We start from the raw sequence: 15,551 nt of genomic DNA, 5'->3' as shown, positions 1-15,551 counted from the left end.
TCCTCCTCCTCTCTCCTCCTCTCACCTGTCCTCCTCCTCTCTCCTCCTCTCACCTGTCCTCCTCTCTCCTCCTCTCACCTGTCCTCCTCCTCTCTCCTCCTCTCACCTGTCCTCTCTCCTCCTCTCACCTGTCCTCCTCCTCTCTCCTCCTCTCACCTGTCCTCTCTCCTCCTCTAACCTCTCCTCCTCCTCTCTCCTCCTCTCACCTGTCCTCCTCTCTCCTCCTCTCACCTGTCCTCTCTCCTCCTCTCACCTGTCCTCTCACCTGTCCTCCTCTCTCCTCCTCTCACCTGTCCTCCTCTCTCCTCCTCTCACCTGTCCTCCTCTCTCCTCCTCTCACCTGTCCTCTCTCCTCCTCTCACCTGTCCTCCTCTCTCCTCCTCTCACCTGTCCTCCTCTCTCCTCCTCTCACCTGTCCTCCTCTCCCTCCAGCAGCTTCCTGTAGGTGGCGATCTCGATGTCCAGAGCCAGTTTCAGGTTCATCAGGTCCTGCAGGTGAAGAAGAAAACTTTAAAACTTGCATCTGGAACTGATCGTCTTCTTTCAATCTTTTCAAGTCTTTTCTGCATTATAACTTCATATTTGTAAAAATATAAGTATGAACTGAACGCTGACTAAGACATTTTCAGACGACCAAAATGTTAACTTTGATGAAGTGAAAACACACCGTGAAAGGGTTAAAGTTGTAAGAGGAAAGCAGTATCACTGTGTAGCCCCGCCCTAAAGCATCCCCTGCTTTATGGTCTGTTGGAGACCTGTCAATCAGCGTGTAGCCCCGCCCTAAAGCATCCCCTGCTTTATGGTCTATTAGAGACCTGTCAATCAGCGTGTAGCCCCGCCCTAAAGCATCCCCTGCTTTATGGTCTGTGTGACTCTAAATGGACCATAATGTACTAAATGAACATCATGTTCTGTTGAAGAAGACTTGAAACTAGAGATTGAGACATAAACTCATGTTTACAATGTTTACTGAGGTAATAAATCAAGAGAGAAGTGGAGTCATTTTCTCATAGACTTCTATACAACCAGAGGAGTCGCCCCCTGGTTGTCACTAGAGAGAATGCAGCTTCAAACCCCCCCCCCACACCTGGTACTCTCTGAGCTGTCGGGCCATGTCCTGTTTGGCTCTCTGCAGAGCGTCCTCCAGGTCTCTGGTCCGAGCTTTGGCCTCTTTCACAGCCAGTTCTCCACGTTCCTCGGACTCAGCCAGCTGGTTCTCCAGACCACCACGCTGGGGGGGGCACAACAAATCCTCCTTACTGGATCTAAAATTAAATTGATCTGTGAGTGTTTCCTGTAGACGTACCTGTGCTTTAACAGACTGATCTGTGAGTGTTTCCTGTAGACGTACCTGTGCTTTGATGGACTGATCTGTGAGTGTTTCCTGTAGACGTACCTGTGCTTTAACAGACTGATCTGTGAGTGTTTCCTGTAGACGTACCTGTGCTTTGACGGACTGATCTGTGAGTGTTTCCTGTAGACGTACCTGTGCTTTAACAGACTGATCTGTGAGTGTTTCCTGTAGACGTACCTGTGCTTTGACGGACTGATCTGTGAGTGTTCCTGTAGACGTACCTGTGCTTTGACGGACTGATCTGTGAGTGTTTCCTGTAGACGTACCTGTGCTTTGATGGACTGATCTGTGAGTGTTTCCTGTAGACGTACCTGTGCTTTAACAGACTGATCTGTGAGTGTTTCCTGTAGACGTACCTGTGCTTTGACGGACTGATCTGTGAGTGTTCCTGTAGACGTACCTGTGCTTTGACGGACTGATCTGTGAGTGTTTCCTGTAGACGTACCTGTGCTTTGATGGACTGATCTGTGAGTGTTTCCTGTAGACGTACCTGTGCTTTAACAGACTGATCTGTGAGTGTTTCCTGTAGACGTACCTGTGCTTTGACGGACTGATCTGTGAGTGTTTCCTGTAGACGTACCTGTGCTTTGACGGACTGATCTGTGAGTGTTCCTGTAGACGTACCTGTGCTTTGACGGACTGATCTGTGAGTGTTTCCTGTAGACGTACCTGTGCTTTGACGGACTGATCTGTGAGTGTTTCCTGTAGACGTACCTGTGCTTTAACGGACTGATCTGTGAGTGTTCCTGTAGACGTACCTGTGCTTTAACGGACTGATCTGTGAGTGTTTCCTGTAGACGTACCTGTGCTTTAACAGACTGATCTGTGAGTGTTTCCTGTAGACGTACCTGTGCTTTGACGGACTGATCTGTGAGTGTTTCCTGTAGACGTACCTGTGCTTTGACGGACTGATCTGTGAGTGTTCCTGTAGACGTACCTGTGCTTTAACAGACTGATCTGTGAGTGTTTCCTGTAGACGTACCTGTGCTTTGACGGACTGATCTGTGAGTGTTTCCTGTAGACGTACCTGTGCTTTGACGGACTGATCTGTGAGTGTTTCCTGTAGACGTACCTGTGCTTTGACGGACTGATCTGTGAGTGTTTCCTGTAGACGTACCTGTGCTTTAACGGACTGATCTGTGAGTGTTCCTGTAGACGTACCTGTGCTTTAACGGACTGATCTGTGAGTGTTTCCTGTAGACGTACCTGTGCTTTAACAGACTGATCTGTGAGTGTTTCCTGTAGACGTACCTGTGCTTTAACGGACTGATCTGTGAGTGTTTCCTGTAGACGTACCTGTGCTTTAACAGACTGATCTGTGAGTGTTTCCTGTAGACGTACCTGTGCTTTGACGGACTGATCTGTGAGTGTTTCCTGTAGACGTACCTGTGCTTTAACAGACTGATCTGTGAGTGTTTCCTGTAGACGTACCTGTGCTTTGACGGACTGATCTGTGAGTGTTTCCTGTAGACGTACCTGTGCTTTAACGGACTGATCTGTGAGTGTTCCTGTAGACGTACCTGTGCTTTGACGGACTGATCTGTGAGTGTTTCCTGTAGACGTACCTGTGCTTTGATGGACTGATCTGTGAGTGTTTCCTGTAGACGTACCTGTGCTTTGACAGACTGATCTGTGAGTGTTTCCTGTAGACGTACCTGTGCTTTGACGGACTGATCTGTGAGTGTTCCTGTAGACGTACCTGTGCTTTGACGGACTGATCTGTGAGTGTTTCCTGTAGACGTACCTGTGCTTTGATGGACTGATCTGTGAGTGTTTCCTGTAGACGTACCTGTGCTTTAACAGACTGATCTGTGAGTGTTTCCTGTAGACGTACCTGTGCTTTGACGGACTGATCTGTGAGTGTTTCCTGTAGACGTACCTGTGCTTTGACGGACTGATCTGTGAGTGTTCCTGTAGACGTACCTGTGCTTTGACAGACTGATCTGTGAGTGTTTCCTGTAGACGTACCTGTGCTTTGACGGACTGATCTGTGAGTGTTCCTGTAGACGTACCTGTGCTTTGACGGACTGATCTGTGAGTGTTTCCTGTAGACGTACCTGTGCTTTGACGGACTGATCTGTGAGTGTTTCCTGTAGACGTACCTGTGCTTTAACGGACTGATCTGTGAGTGTTCCTGTAGACGTACCTGTGCTTTAACGGACTGATCTGTGAGTGTTTCCTGTAGACGTACCTGTGCTTTAACAGACTGATCTGTGAGTGTTTCCTGTAGACGTACCTGTGCTTTAACAGACTGATCTGTGAGTGTTCCTGTAGACGTACCTGTGCTTTGACGGACTGATCTGTGAGTGTTCCTGTAGACGTACCTGTGCTTTGATGGACTGATCTGTGAGTGTTTCCTGTAGACGTACCTGTGCTTTGATGGACTGATCTGTGAGTGTTTCCTGTAGACGTACCTGTGCTTTGACGGACTCGATCTCGCTCTGCAGGCGGCTGATCAGCCGGTTGACCTCTGCGACCTCTCCCTTCACAACGCGGAGCTCGTCTCCGTACTGACTCGCCTGCACCGACATCTGGTCGAACTGCAGACGGAGGAAGCTCAACGTGAGAACAGAGAGCGATGATATGGGACGAATGCATCGTCGTCAAACAGTTATAGTTCTTCACGAGAATCACGAAGCACGTGAGGAAACGTGTGTTTGTGGGTGAACTGATCCTGTAAGTGTGAAACATAAGTGAGTTTTCATGGATATTTACTCAACTCAACTACTGTATTTAAGTACGAATTTGAGGTACTTTACCTTCTTTACTTACTTTACATTTCAGAGGGAAATATTGTACTTTTTTTGACTTACCAGTTACTTTTCAGATGAATGTTTTAAAAATAAAACATAGAATCAGTTTATAAAAGACGGTGAAACTAACCAACAGTGCTGCTTATGAATCAGTAATAATACAACATAACACACTTTTATTTATGATACTTTAAGTACATCTTGTTGCACATACTCTATACCTTTACTTCATGTTTAAAGTGTGGTAGAGCACTTTAACTTCGGTGAAGCATCTGAATACTTCCTCCCTCACTGATCCTCTTCAATGTCTTCATGTGTCTGTTTGGAACCGTTTTAGATTTCACTCTCGAATAACACCGTGTCTTCTCTTTGTTTGGAGATGTCGGGTCAGCAGGTAGAAAGTATCGTGTGTCTGTTAGGCTGTAATATAACGGATCACGAAAGAAGCTCACGCTCGTCTCCTCGTCTCCTCGTCTCCTCGTCTCCTCGTCTCCTCGTCTCCTCGTCCTCACCTTGCTCTTGTACCAGGCCTCGGCCTCCTCTCGGCTTCGGGCCGCGATCTCCTCGTACTGAGCTTTGACTTCGGCCACGATCGTCTCCATGTTCAGGCTGCGACTGTTGTCCATCTGCACCACCACCGACGTGTCCTTGATGCCGGCCTGCAGCTCACGCAGCTCCTGGAGACACAGAACACACAAGAGCCTGAACGTCCAGACAAACAATACGATAAAACATCGATTCTATTCACAGTTAAAGTTGTTAGTTTCTGAAACCTCTCTGGGCAGATTGGAGATTGTTGTTTGATTCTTTCTTTACAGTTATAAAGAAATATTGAATAAAACGTTATGACAATATCAGTTTAGTTGTTAAAAATATTAACAATTATATTTATTAGGGGTGTAACGGTACGCGTATTCGTATTGAACCGTTCGGTACGAGGCTCACGGTTCGGTACGCATGACGAACACGTTTGAAAAAAGAAAAAAACTTTTTTAAACCTTTATTTAACCGGGTCGTCCCATTGGGATGAAAAATCTCTTTTGCAAGATGTAAGTAACAATACTCCATCACATTAAGGAGCAGTTTTTGTTTTTTATGCTGATGTGTTGCTAAGAAGACACCCAGAAGATGAGTCACTCAGGTATAGTTCCATCATTGTTCAAAGTCTAAGAAGAACTTCATGATGTTCGTTGTAATGAATCAATATATTTTAAAATAAAGTACATTTCTCTGCATTTGTAGTTTTCTACTGAACCGAAACGTACCGAACCGTTACACCCCTAATGTTTGTCTTTGTAGATTCACCTTAAACTGTAAACCGCACTTATATTGTAAAATATAAGAGATTCTGCTGCTCATTAGTTCATCACTGACATTATGAAATATATACTAAATAATTAAAAATGATTGAAATAAAAAAATAAGGCTGCAACTAATTATTATTGTCCTTATTAAATATTCTGCCCGTTATCTTAAATGCCTGGAACGACTGAAAATTCAAAGAATTACTGAAATGAATGGTCAATTGTGAATCATTGATTCATCAGCTGATTGCTGCAGCTCTAGTGTCTGGACGTGTCCGTACCTCCTCGTAGACGTTACGCAGGAAGTTGATTTCGTCGGTCAAACCTCCGACTTTATCCTCCAGGTCGGCCTTCACCAGGTAGGCCGAGTCCACGTCCTGAACACCCGGAGACAGACAGAGAGACAGAGACAGACACACAGAGACAGAGAGACAGAGACAGACACACAGAGACAGAGACAGACACACAGAGACACAGACAGACAGACAGAGACAGAGAGACAGAGACAGACACACAGAGACAGAGACAGACACACAGAGACAGAGAGACAGAGACAGACACACAGAGACAGAGACAGACACACAGAGACAGAGACAGACACACAGAGACAGAGACAGACACACAGAGACACAGACAGACAGACAGACACACAGAGACACAGAGACAGACACACATAGACAGAGAGACAGAGACAGACACACAGAGACAGAGACAGACACACAGAGACAGAGACAGACACACAGAGACAGAGACAGACACACAGAGACAGAGAGACAGAGACAGACACACAGAGACAGAGACAGACACACAGAGACACAGACAGACACACAGAGACACAGACAGACAGACAGAGACACAGAGACAGACAGACAGACAGAGACACAGCGACACAGAGACAGACAGACACACAGAGACAGACAGACAGAGACACAGAGACAGACAGACAGACAGACAGACAGACACACAGAGACACAGACAGAGACACAGACACAGAGACAGACAGACAGACACAGAGACAGACAGACAGACACAGAGACAGAGACAGACCGACACACAGAGACAGACAGACACAGACACAGAGACAGACACAGAGACAGACAGACAGACACAGAGACACAGAGACAGACAGACAGACAGACAGACACACAGAGACACAGACAGAGACACAGAGACAGACAGACAGACACAGAGACAGACAGACAGACACAGAGACAGAGACAGACAGACAGACACAGAGACATACGGTCAGCAGCAGCTAAGAAAGACTTCGTAATAAACTACAACTGGTTCAAAACCGAGCTGCCAGATTAGCGCTCCAGTGTTCACTGAGAGCTAAGGCACATATGTGCAATCTCGCCTGTCATGGTTCTCAGTGGACATTAAACTCCACTACAGCCTTCTCATGTTTTCAGAAGCGGAGTATTTAATCAGACACCTGAATATTTCTTCAATCAGTTACAAAACACATGGAACAGACATAACCATCACACAAGGAATGCAGCTCAGGTCACTCGATACCTCCAACCCCAAGAACAAACCTCCTCAAACGTCACCTCCTCATACAACTCAGACAGGTTTAAAAAAGAAGGAACGGCTCACCTCAGACCACTAACCCGACGCTTTTGTAGTCTCCTGATCCTTCTTTGTATAAATGATGGCTGCAATGTGTGTATGTGCTCGGTTATGACAACAGCCTCGTCTTTGACTGCACGATGTATCTGATTGTACTGTTGTTAACTGTTTGGTTCACGTCATGTTTTGCGTGTTACGTTTTGTCCTTTCTGTGGAGCCCAGGCAGGCGTCAGCTGACGGGGATCCAGTTCATAAACTACACTCATCAGTGAACACAGTAGAGCGAGGCCGGTGGGATCTCTGTCGTTCTGCAGGTGTTTGGTGACAAACCAAAGTAAATATCATGTTGACCTGACCTGACACGCTTGTGTGTGCGTGTGTATGTGTGTGTGTGTGTGTGTGTGTGTGTGTGTATGTGTATATGTGTATGTGTGTGTGTATGTGTATGTGTGTGTGTGTGTGTGTGTGTGTGTGTGTATGTGTATATGTGTATGTGTGTGTGTGTGTGTATATATGTGTGTGTGTGTGTATATGTGTGTGTGTGCGTGTATATGTGTATGTGTATAGGTGTATATGTGTGTGTATATGTGTGTGTGTGCGTGTATATGTGTATATGTGTGTGTATATGTGTATGTGTATATGTGTATATGTGTGTATATGTGTATATGTGTGTGTATATGTGTATGTGTATATGTGTATATGTGTATATGTGTGTATATGTGTGTGTGTGTGTGTGTATACGTGTATATGTGTGTGTGTGTATATACGTGTATGTGTGTGTGTAAAATGTGTGTGTGTGTGTGTATGTGTGTGTGTGTGTGTGTGTGTGTGTGTGTACGTGTATATGTGTGTGTGTGTATATACGTGTATGTGTGTGTGTATATATGTGTGTGTTTGTGTATGGTGTGTGTGCTGACCTTCTTTAGGATCACAAAGTCGTTCTCCAGGTTGTTTCTCTTGTTGATCTCGTCCTCATATCTGTAACAGACTCAGATAAAGTGATCCTGGTCTGAGACCATCTCCCAGACCTTCTCCTGACTCCACCTACTTGTGTTTGTAGTCCTCTTCCTGACTCCTCCTACTTGTGTTTGTAGTCCTCTTCCTGACTCCACCTACTTGTGTTTGTAGTCCTCTTCCTGACTCCACCTACTTGTGTTTGTAGTCCTATTCCTGACTCCTCCTACTTGTGTTTGTAGTCCTCTTCCTGACTCCACCTACTTATGTTTGTAGTCCTCTTCCGGACTCCACCTACTTGTGTTTGTAGTCCTATTCCTGACTCCACCTACTTGTGTTTGTAGTCCTCTTCCTGACTCCACCTACTTGTGTTTGTAGTCCTATTCCTGCCTCCACCTACTTGTGTTTGTAGTCCTCTTCCTGACTCCACCTACTTGTGTTTGTAGTCCTCCTGACTCCTCCTACTTGTGTTTGTAGTCATCTTCCTGACTCCCCTACTTGTGTTTGTAGTCCTCTTCCTGACTCCACCTACTTGTGTTTGTAGTCCTCTTCCTGACTACACTTACTTGTGTTTGTAGTCCTCCTGACTCCACATACTTGTGTTTGTAGTCCTCTTCCTGACTACACCTACTTGTGTTTGTAGTCCTCTTCCTGCCTCCACCTACTTGTGTTTGTAGTCCTCTTACTGACTCCACCTACTTGTGTTTGTAGTCCTCTTCCTGCCTCCACCTACTTGTGTTTGTAGTCCTCTTCCCGACTCCACCTACTTGTGTTTGTAGTCCTCTTCCTGACTCCACCTACTTCTGTTTGTAGTCCTGCTCCTGACTCCACCTACTTGTGTTTGTAGTCCTCTTCCTGCCTACACCTACTTGTGTTTGTAGTCCTCTTCCTGACTACACCTACTTCTGTTTGTAGTCCTCCTGACTCCACCTAATTGTGTTTGTAGTCCTCCTGAATCCACATACTTGTGTTTGTAGTCCTATTCATGCATCCACATACTTGTGTTTGTAGTCCTCCTGACTCCACCTACTTGTGTTTGTAGTCCTCTTCCTGACTCCACCTACTTGTGTTTGTAGTCCTCTTCCTGACTCCACCTACTTGTGTTTGTAGTCCTCTTCCTGACTCCACCTACTTGTGTTTGTAGTCCTGTTCCTGACTCCACCTACTTGTGTTTGTAGTCCTGTTCCTGACTCCACCTACTTGTGTTTGTAGTCCTCTTCCTGCCTACACCTACTTGTGTTTGTAGTCCTCTTCCTGACTACACCTACTTCTGTTTGTAGTCCTCCTGACTACACCTAATTGTGTTTGTAGTCCTCCTGAATCCACATACTTGTGTTTGTAGTCCTCCTGACTCCACCTACTTGTGTTTGTAGTCCTCTTCCTGACTCCACATATTTGTGTTTGTAGTCCTCTTCCTGACTCCACCTACTTGTGTTTGTAGTCCTATTCCTGCATCCACATACGTGTGTTTGTAGTCCTCCTGACTCCACCTACTTGTGTTTGTAGTCCTCTTCCTGACTCCACATACTTGTGTTTGTAGTCCTCTTCCTGACTCCACCTACTTGTGTTTGTAGTCCTCTTCCTGACTCCACCTACTTGTGTTTGTAGTCCTATTCCTGCATCCACATACTTGTGTTTGTAGTCCTCCTGACTCCACCTACTTGTGTTTGTAGTCCTCTTCCTGACTCCACATACTTGTGTTTGTAGTCCTCTTCCTGACTCCACCTACTTGTGTTTGTAGTCCTGTTCCTGACTCCACCTACTTGTGTTTGTAGTCCTCTTCCTGCCTCCACCTACTTGTGTTTGTAGTCCTCTTCCTGACTCCACCTACTTGTGTTTGTAGTCCTCTTCCTGACTCCACCTACTTGTGTTTGTAGTCCTCTTCCTGACTCCACCTACTTCTGTTTGTAGTCCTGTTCCTGACTCCACCTACTTGTGTTTGTAGTCCTGTTCCTGCCTACACCTACTTGTGTTTGTAGTCCTCTTCCTGACTACACCTACTTCTGTTTGTAGTCCTCTTCCTGCCTACACCTACTTGTGTTTGTAGTCCTCTTCCTGACTACACCTACTTCTGTTTGTAGTCCTCCTGACTCCACCTAATTGCGTTTGTAGTCCTCCTGAATCCACATACTTGTGTTTGTAGTCCTATTCATGCATCCACATACTTGTGTTTGTAGTCCTCCTGACTCCACCTACTTGTGTTTGTAGTCCTCTTCCTGACTACACCTACTTGTGTTTGTAGTCCTCTTCCTGACTACACCTACTTCTGTTTGTAGTCCTCCTGACTACACCTAATTGTGTTTGTAGTCCTCCTGAATCCACATACTTGTGTTTGTAGTCCTCCTGACTCCACCTACTTGTGTTTGTAGTCCTCTTCCTGACTCCACATACTTGTGTTTGTAGTCCTCTTCCTGACTCCACCTACTTGTGTGTTGTAGTCCTATTCCTGCATCCACATACTTGTGTTTGTAGTCCTCCTGACTCCACCTACTTGTGTTTGTAGTCCTCTTCCTGACTCCACCTACTTGTGTTTGTAGTCCTATTCCTGCATCCACATACTTGTGTTTGTAGTCCTCCTGACTCCACCTACTTGTGTTTGTAGTCCTCTTCCTGACTCCACATACTTGTGTTTGTAGTCCTCTTCCTGACTCCACCTACTTGTGTTTGTAGTCCTCTTCCTGACTCCACCTACTTGTGTTTGTAGTCCTCTTCCTGACTCCACCTACTTGTGTTTGTAGTCCTCCACCAGGCCCTGCATGTTCCTCAGCTCCCCGTCCAGCTTGGTCTTGTCATTGTTGACCAGGTCCATCTGGCGCCGCAGACCCGCCATGTAGGCCTCGAACAGGGGCTCCACGTTGGACCGGCCCACCCCCTGACCCTGCAGCAGGTCCAGCTTGGTCTCCAGCATCTTGTTCTGCTGCTCCAGGAAACGTACCTGAACCGCGGAGGAGCAAACATCATCAGTCTCATCATCAGTCTCTGCTCTGCATGTTGTCTGATGAGCCTCTGTGTTGCATGTCTTCACAGTGCTTCACCGTATAAAGGAGTCCTGGATGACGCTCTACTCGTATTAATATCCTCTTTTATTTCTGCAGCTCATGAAAGGACACAAGACGAATGACGTTATTATTTTATCTGATATTCAGTTGAGTCTGTAACATCTGTCCAGGTGTTACAGATGAACAGTGATGTTTTATTAATGTCCCTATGAATAAACCAATACATATAATAAATCATGTGATTGATTTAGTGTGTGTGAGCTGGCTGATCACAGTTAACATAATTGTTCTTTGACTTATTATAAGGAGTCCAACAGATTATTTCATCTCTTGGTTTGTTTCTGCAACAAGACAACAGGCTTCATGTGGACTTCCAGGTTTCTGGTCTAAAATTAATTCATCAATTTGTTGATGGGATAATAAATTAACAACTTTTTTGAGAATTCATAAATTGTTCAAGCGCAAATTGAATATTTTCTGTTTTGGGGTTTTGTTGGTTGAAGTCACCTCTGGTCCAGTGAGTTATGATGAACTAATGATCGAAAGTTTGTTTCATATTAATTATTGTCGACCACAGATGTTTCTCATTGTTGAAAAGAAAAGAAACAAGTTTCGTGAGCTCTTAAGTTAAGAAGTAAAAATATAAATAAATGTTGTGACCCAGAGACAGAGCGGATCAGAGGGTCGACGGTTCGATTCCCTTGTTCCTTCAGTCCACTCCGACACAACACTTTCAGCTCGATCTCATCACCACCATCACCACCTGTCTGTATCTGATGGCTCCTGTTTCCTGCCTGAGGACTCGGACCCTCCCCCCTTTGTTCCTCCTTCCTCCCTCACAGAGCTCCTCTGTGTTCACAGAACAATGAGCTCCCTCTGAGTCTGACCCGGGTCATCAGGTTACAGCTCAACACAGAGCTCAGATATCCACCGGCTCAGGTTCAGAAGCAGAAGCAGAAGCAGAAGCTGCTTTGAATTGAACTTGAGATTTATTCACTGTATTATTACAGCACATATATTACATGATTACAAGATTATTGTAAATATTTGACTCATGTTGCACAACTTGATTTATTTCACACTAATATTTGCTCAATGTACTCACAGAGTGTAATGTATGTCTTCTGTTTATAGATACGTTATCTTATCTTTTATTCCTTCAAACGTTTCTTCATCTGTTCTGCTGATGTAACCTTTGAGTTTCCATGAAGTCCTCTCTTACTTTTTCACATGCTGCACATTAAAGCAGACTCAAATTCTGCATCATTTTCTCTGTTTGTTGATTTATTGGCTTTAATCTCACTGAGAACCAGTTCTCATTCACAGAAACATAACGATCACAGATCTTGACCGTTCGATACGACATCATGACGAGTGTTTGCCGTCTGTGTGGAACATGTGAAACGTGTGAATGTGATCTGAGAGAAGCTTCTGCTGCAGATCTCTGCTGACGTGAGGAGACAACAATGGCTCTTTGTGAGAGAGTCACCGACTCCGTGAGAACGCAGAGACCAGATCCATGTCTTCATCATCACGTGGGTCCTTCAGGATCCTCCATCACCACACAGTACTTCTCAGCTTTACTTCCCCAGTGTATATCCGTGTATATATATATATATATATATATACACACGATAAAACATGAATTCATTATCTGGTTCATACAACGTCAGAAAATAGTGGAAAATATGAACAATAAGCCCAATGTGATGCATTTAATGGACAATCATACAACAAAGAAAAGCAGCAAATCCTCAAATTGTAGCGGCTGGAATCAGAGAGTTTGTGTTTGTTTTGTGCTTTAAAAATTAAGTCAGTTATTTAATAATAACTTGGAAATATTTGCTGATCAATTTTCTGCAGATCTGGAAGAAGGACTCAGATCGTTTACTGCAGTAAAGGTACAAATACCACAGGGTAGAAATACTCTGTTACAAGTTAATGTCGTGCATTACAATATCAGTAAACACACAAAAGTATCAGCATTAAAATTTACTTAAAGTACGAAAGTAAAAGTACTCGACATGCAGAATAATATTTACGTCCTAATAATTGCATGAATGTGTTCATCTCTTCCAAGGTGTAGCTCATTTTAATATACATATATATAGTTTCATCTGTAATAACACATCATTGTTTGTTGGTGTAAATATATTCCGTATGATAAATAAACACATCTGTGTACAGTGCCGTGTGCAGTGCAGTGTGCAGTGCAGTGTGCAGTGCAATGTACAGTGCACTGTGCAGTGTACAGTGCAGTGTACAGTGCAGTGTACAGTGCACTGTGCAGTGCAGTGTACAGTGTGCAGTGCAGTGTACAGTGAAGTGTACAGTGTGCAGTGCAGTGTAGTGTGCAGTGCAGTGTGCAGTGCAGTGTACAGTGCAGTGTACAGTGAAGTGTACAGTGCAGTGCACAGTGTGCAGTGCAGTGTACAGTGCCGTGTACAGTGCCGTGTACAGTACAGTGTACAGTACCGTGTACAGTGCCATGTACAGTGCAGTGTACAGTGCCGTGTACAGTGACATGTACAGTGCAGTGCAGTGTACAGTGCCATGTACAGTGCCATGTACAGTGCCGTGTACAGTGCTGTGTACAGTACAGTGTACAGTACCGTGTACAGTGCCATGTACAGTGCAGTGTACAGTGCCGTGTACAGTGACATGTACAGTGCAGTGCCGTGTATAGTGCCGTGTACAGTGCCATGTACAGTGCAGTGTACAGTGCCGTGTACAGTGACATGTACAGTGCAGTGCAGTGTACAGTGCCATGTACAGTGCCGTGTACAGTGCCGTGTACAGTGCTGTGTACAGTGACATGTACAGTGCAGTGCAGTGTACAGTGCCATGTACAGTGCCATGTACAGTGCCGTGTACAGTGCCGTGTACAGTACAGTGTACAGTACCGTGTACAGTGCCGTGTACAGTACAGTGTACAGTACCGTGTACAGTGCCGTGTACAGTGCCGTGTACAGTGCCATGTACAGTGCCGTGTACAGTGCCGTGTACAGTGCTGTGTACAGTGACATGTACAGTGCAGTGCAGTGTACAGTGCCATGTACAGTGCCATGTACAGTGCCGTGTACAGTGCCGTGTACAGTACAGTGTACAGTACCGTGTACAGTGCCGTGTACAGTGCCGTGTACAGTGCCATGTACAGTGCCGTGTACAGTGCCGTGTACAGTACAGTGTACAGTACCGTGTACAGTGCCATGTACAGTGCCGTGTACAGTGCCATGTACAGTGCAGTGTACAGTGCCGTGTACAGTGACATGTACAGTGCAGTGCAGTGTACAGTGCCGTGTACAGTGCCGTGTACAGTGCAGTGCAGTGTACAGTGCCATGTACAGTGCCGTGTACAGTGCCGTGTACAGTACAGTGTACAGTACCGTGTACAGTGCCATGTACAGTGCCGTGTACAGTGCCGTGTATAGTGCCGTGTACAGTGCCGTGTATAGTGCCGTGTACAGTGCCGTGTACAGTACAGTGCAGTGTACAGTGCCGTGTACAGTGCCGTGTACAGTGTGTAGCGCTGTCTGGGCTCCTGGGTCTCTACCTTGTCTATGAAGGTGGCGAAGCGGTTGTTGAGGCTTTTGATCTGCTCCTTCTCGTGGGCCCGGCTCATGGACAGACTGGGGTCGATCTCCAGGTTGAGGGGGGCCAGCAGGCTCCTGTTGACGGACAGGGAGGCCAGAGGGGCCCCCAGGCCGTGGTGGGGCCCGTTGGTGCCGGCGTACAGAGAGCTGCTGCTCAGAGAGAGCCCGCCGAAGGCCCCCTGACCGGGTCCGAAGCCGCTCAGCCTCCTGGACCCACCGCTGCTGCTCCGGACCGAGTTACTGGAGCTGATCCGCTTGGTACGACTCAGGCTCATGGTGGAGGAGAGACAGGACAGATGCAGGTGTGGAAGCAGAGAAGCAGGTGGTAGAATAACCGCAAAACTCAGAGTTGAAAGAAGAAGAGAAAGAAGAGAGAAAAGATGTTTCGGATGAAATGCAGGTTAATAAGAAGATGAACAAGAGGCGGAGCAGAGAGCAGCTGAGTCAGTGATGAAGTGAACCAGGTGAGTCTGAGATGTCGGACCACAGTGAGGCGTCTCAGGTGTCTCGTGGCCTTTTAAACCTCCCCGGGTGGAGTCAGGAGGAGAGAGGTGGTGTCAGATATCTAGTGTTCCTGACTATTCGAAGACAAGTCAAGAAGGCACCTGTTCTTTTTACACAAACAGGTGCTGGGTGATGAGTTCATGCTGTAAAATGAAAAGTCTAATCTATAAACTAACATAAACATCATTTCCCTGGAGTCATTTTTAGAGACACATCTCACAGAGTATAAACAAGTAGAGAACAGAGTACCTGAACAGGTAGAGAACAGAGTACCTGAACAAGTAGAGAACAGAGTACCTGAGCAGGTAGAGAACAGAGTACCTGAACAAGTAGAGAACAGAGTACCTGAACAGGTAGAGAACAGAGTACCTGAACAGGTAGAGAACAGAGTACCTGAACAAGTAGAGAACAGAGTACCTGAACAGGTAGAGAACAGAGTACCTGAACAGGTAGAGAACAGAGTACCTGAACAAGTAGAGAACAGAGTACCTGAACAGGTAGAGAACAGAGTACATGAG

At 45.8% G+C, this 15,551-nt stretch overlaps 1 protein-coding gene across 1 annotated transcript; it reads right to left on the bottom strand.

Annotated features, from left to right (window-relative positions):
* Positions 1-408: 408 nt before the first annotated feature.
* On the bottom strand, positions 409-14,804 carry LOC306775288 (keratin, type II cytoskeletal 8-like; the record flags this gene model as incomplete). Its single annotated transcript, XM_079265611.1, has 8 exons — positions 409-489; positions 1,088-1,231; positions 3,769-3,894; positions 4,620-4,784; positions 5,693-5,788; positions 7,901-7,961; positions 10,664-10,872; positions 14,490-14,804. The coding sequence occupies 8 exons, from the start codon at positions 14,802-14,804 to the stop codon at positions 409-411; spliced, it is 1,197 nt and encodes a 398-aa protein (XP_079121737.1).
* Between the last annotated feature and the right edge of the window lie 747 nt (positions 14,805-15,551).

Source organism: Melanostigma gelatinosum (assembly GCF_949748355.1).
Source record: "Melanostigma gelatinosum genome assembly, chromosome: 3".
Taxonomy (NCBI): Eukaryota; Metazoa; Chordata; class Actinopteri; order Perciformes; family Zoarcidae; genus Melanostigma; species Melanostigma gelatinosum.
The sequence above is the reverse complement of the archived record's forward strand: the minus strand, read 5'-3'. Positions and strand labels throughout refer to the sequence as shown.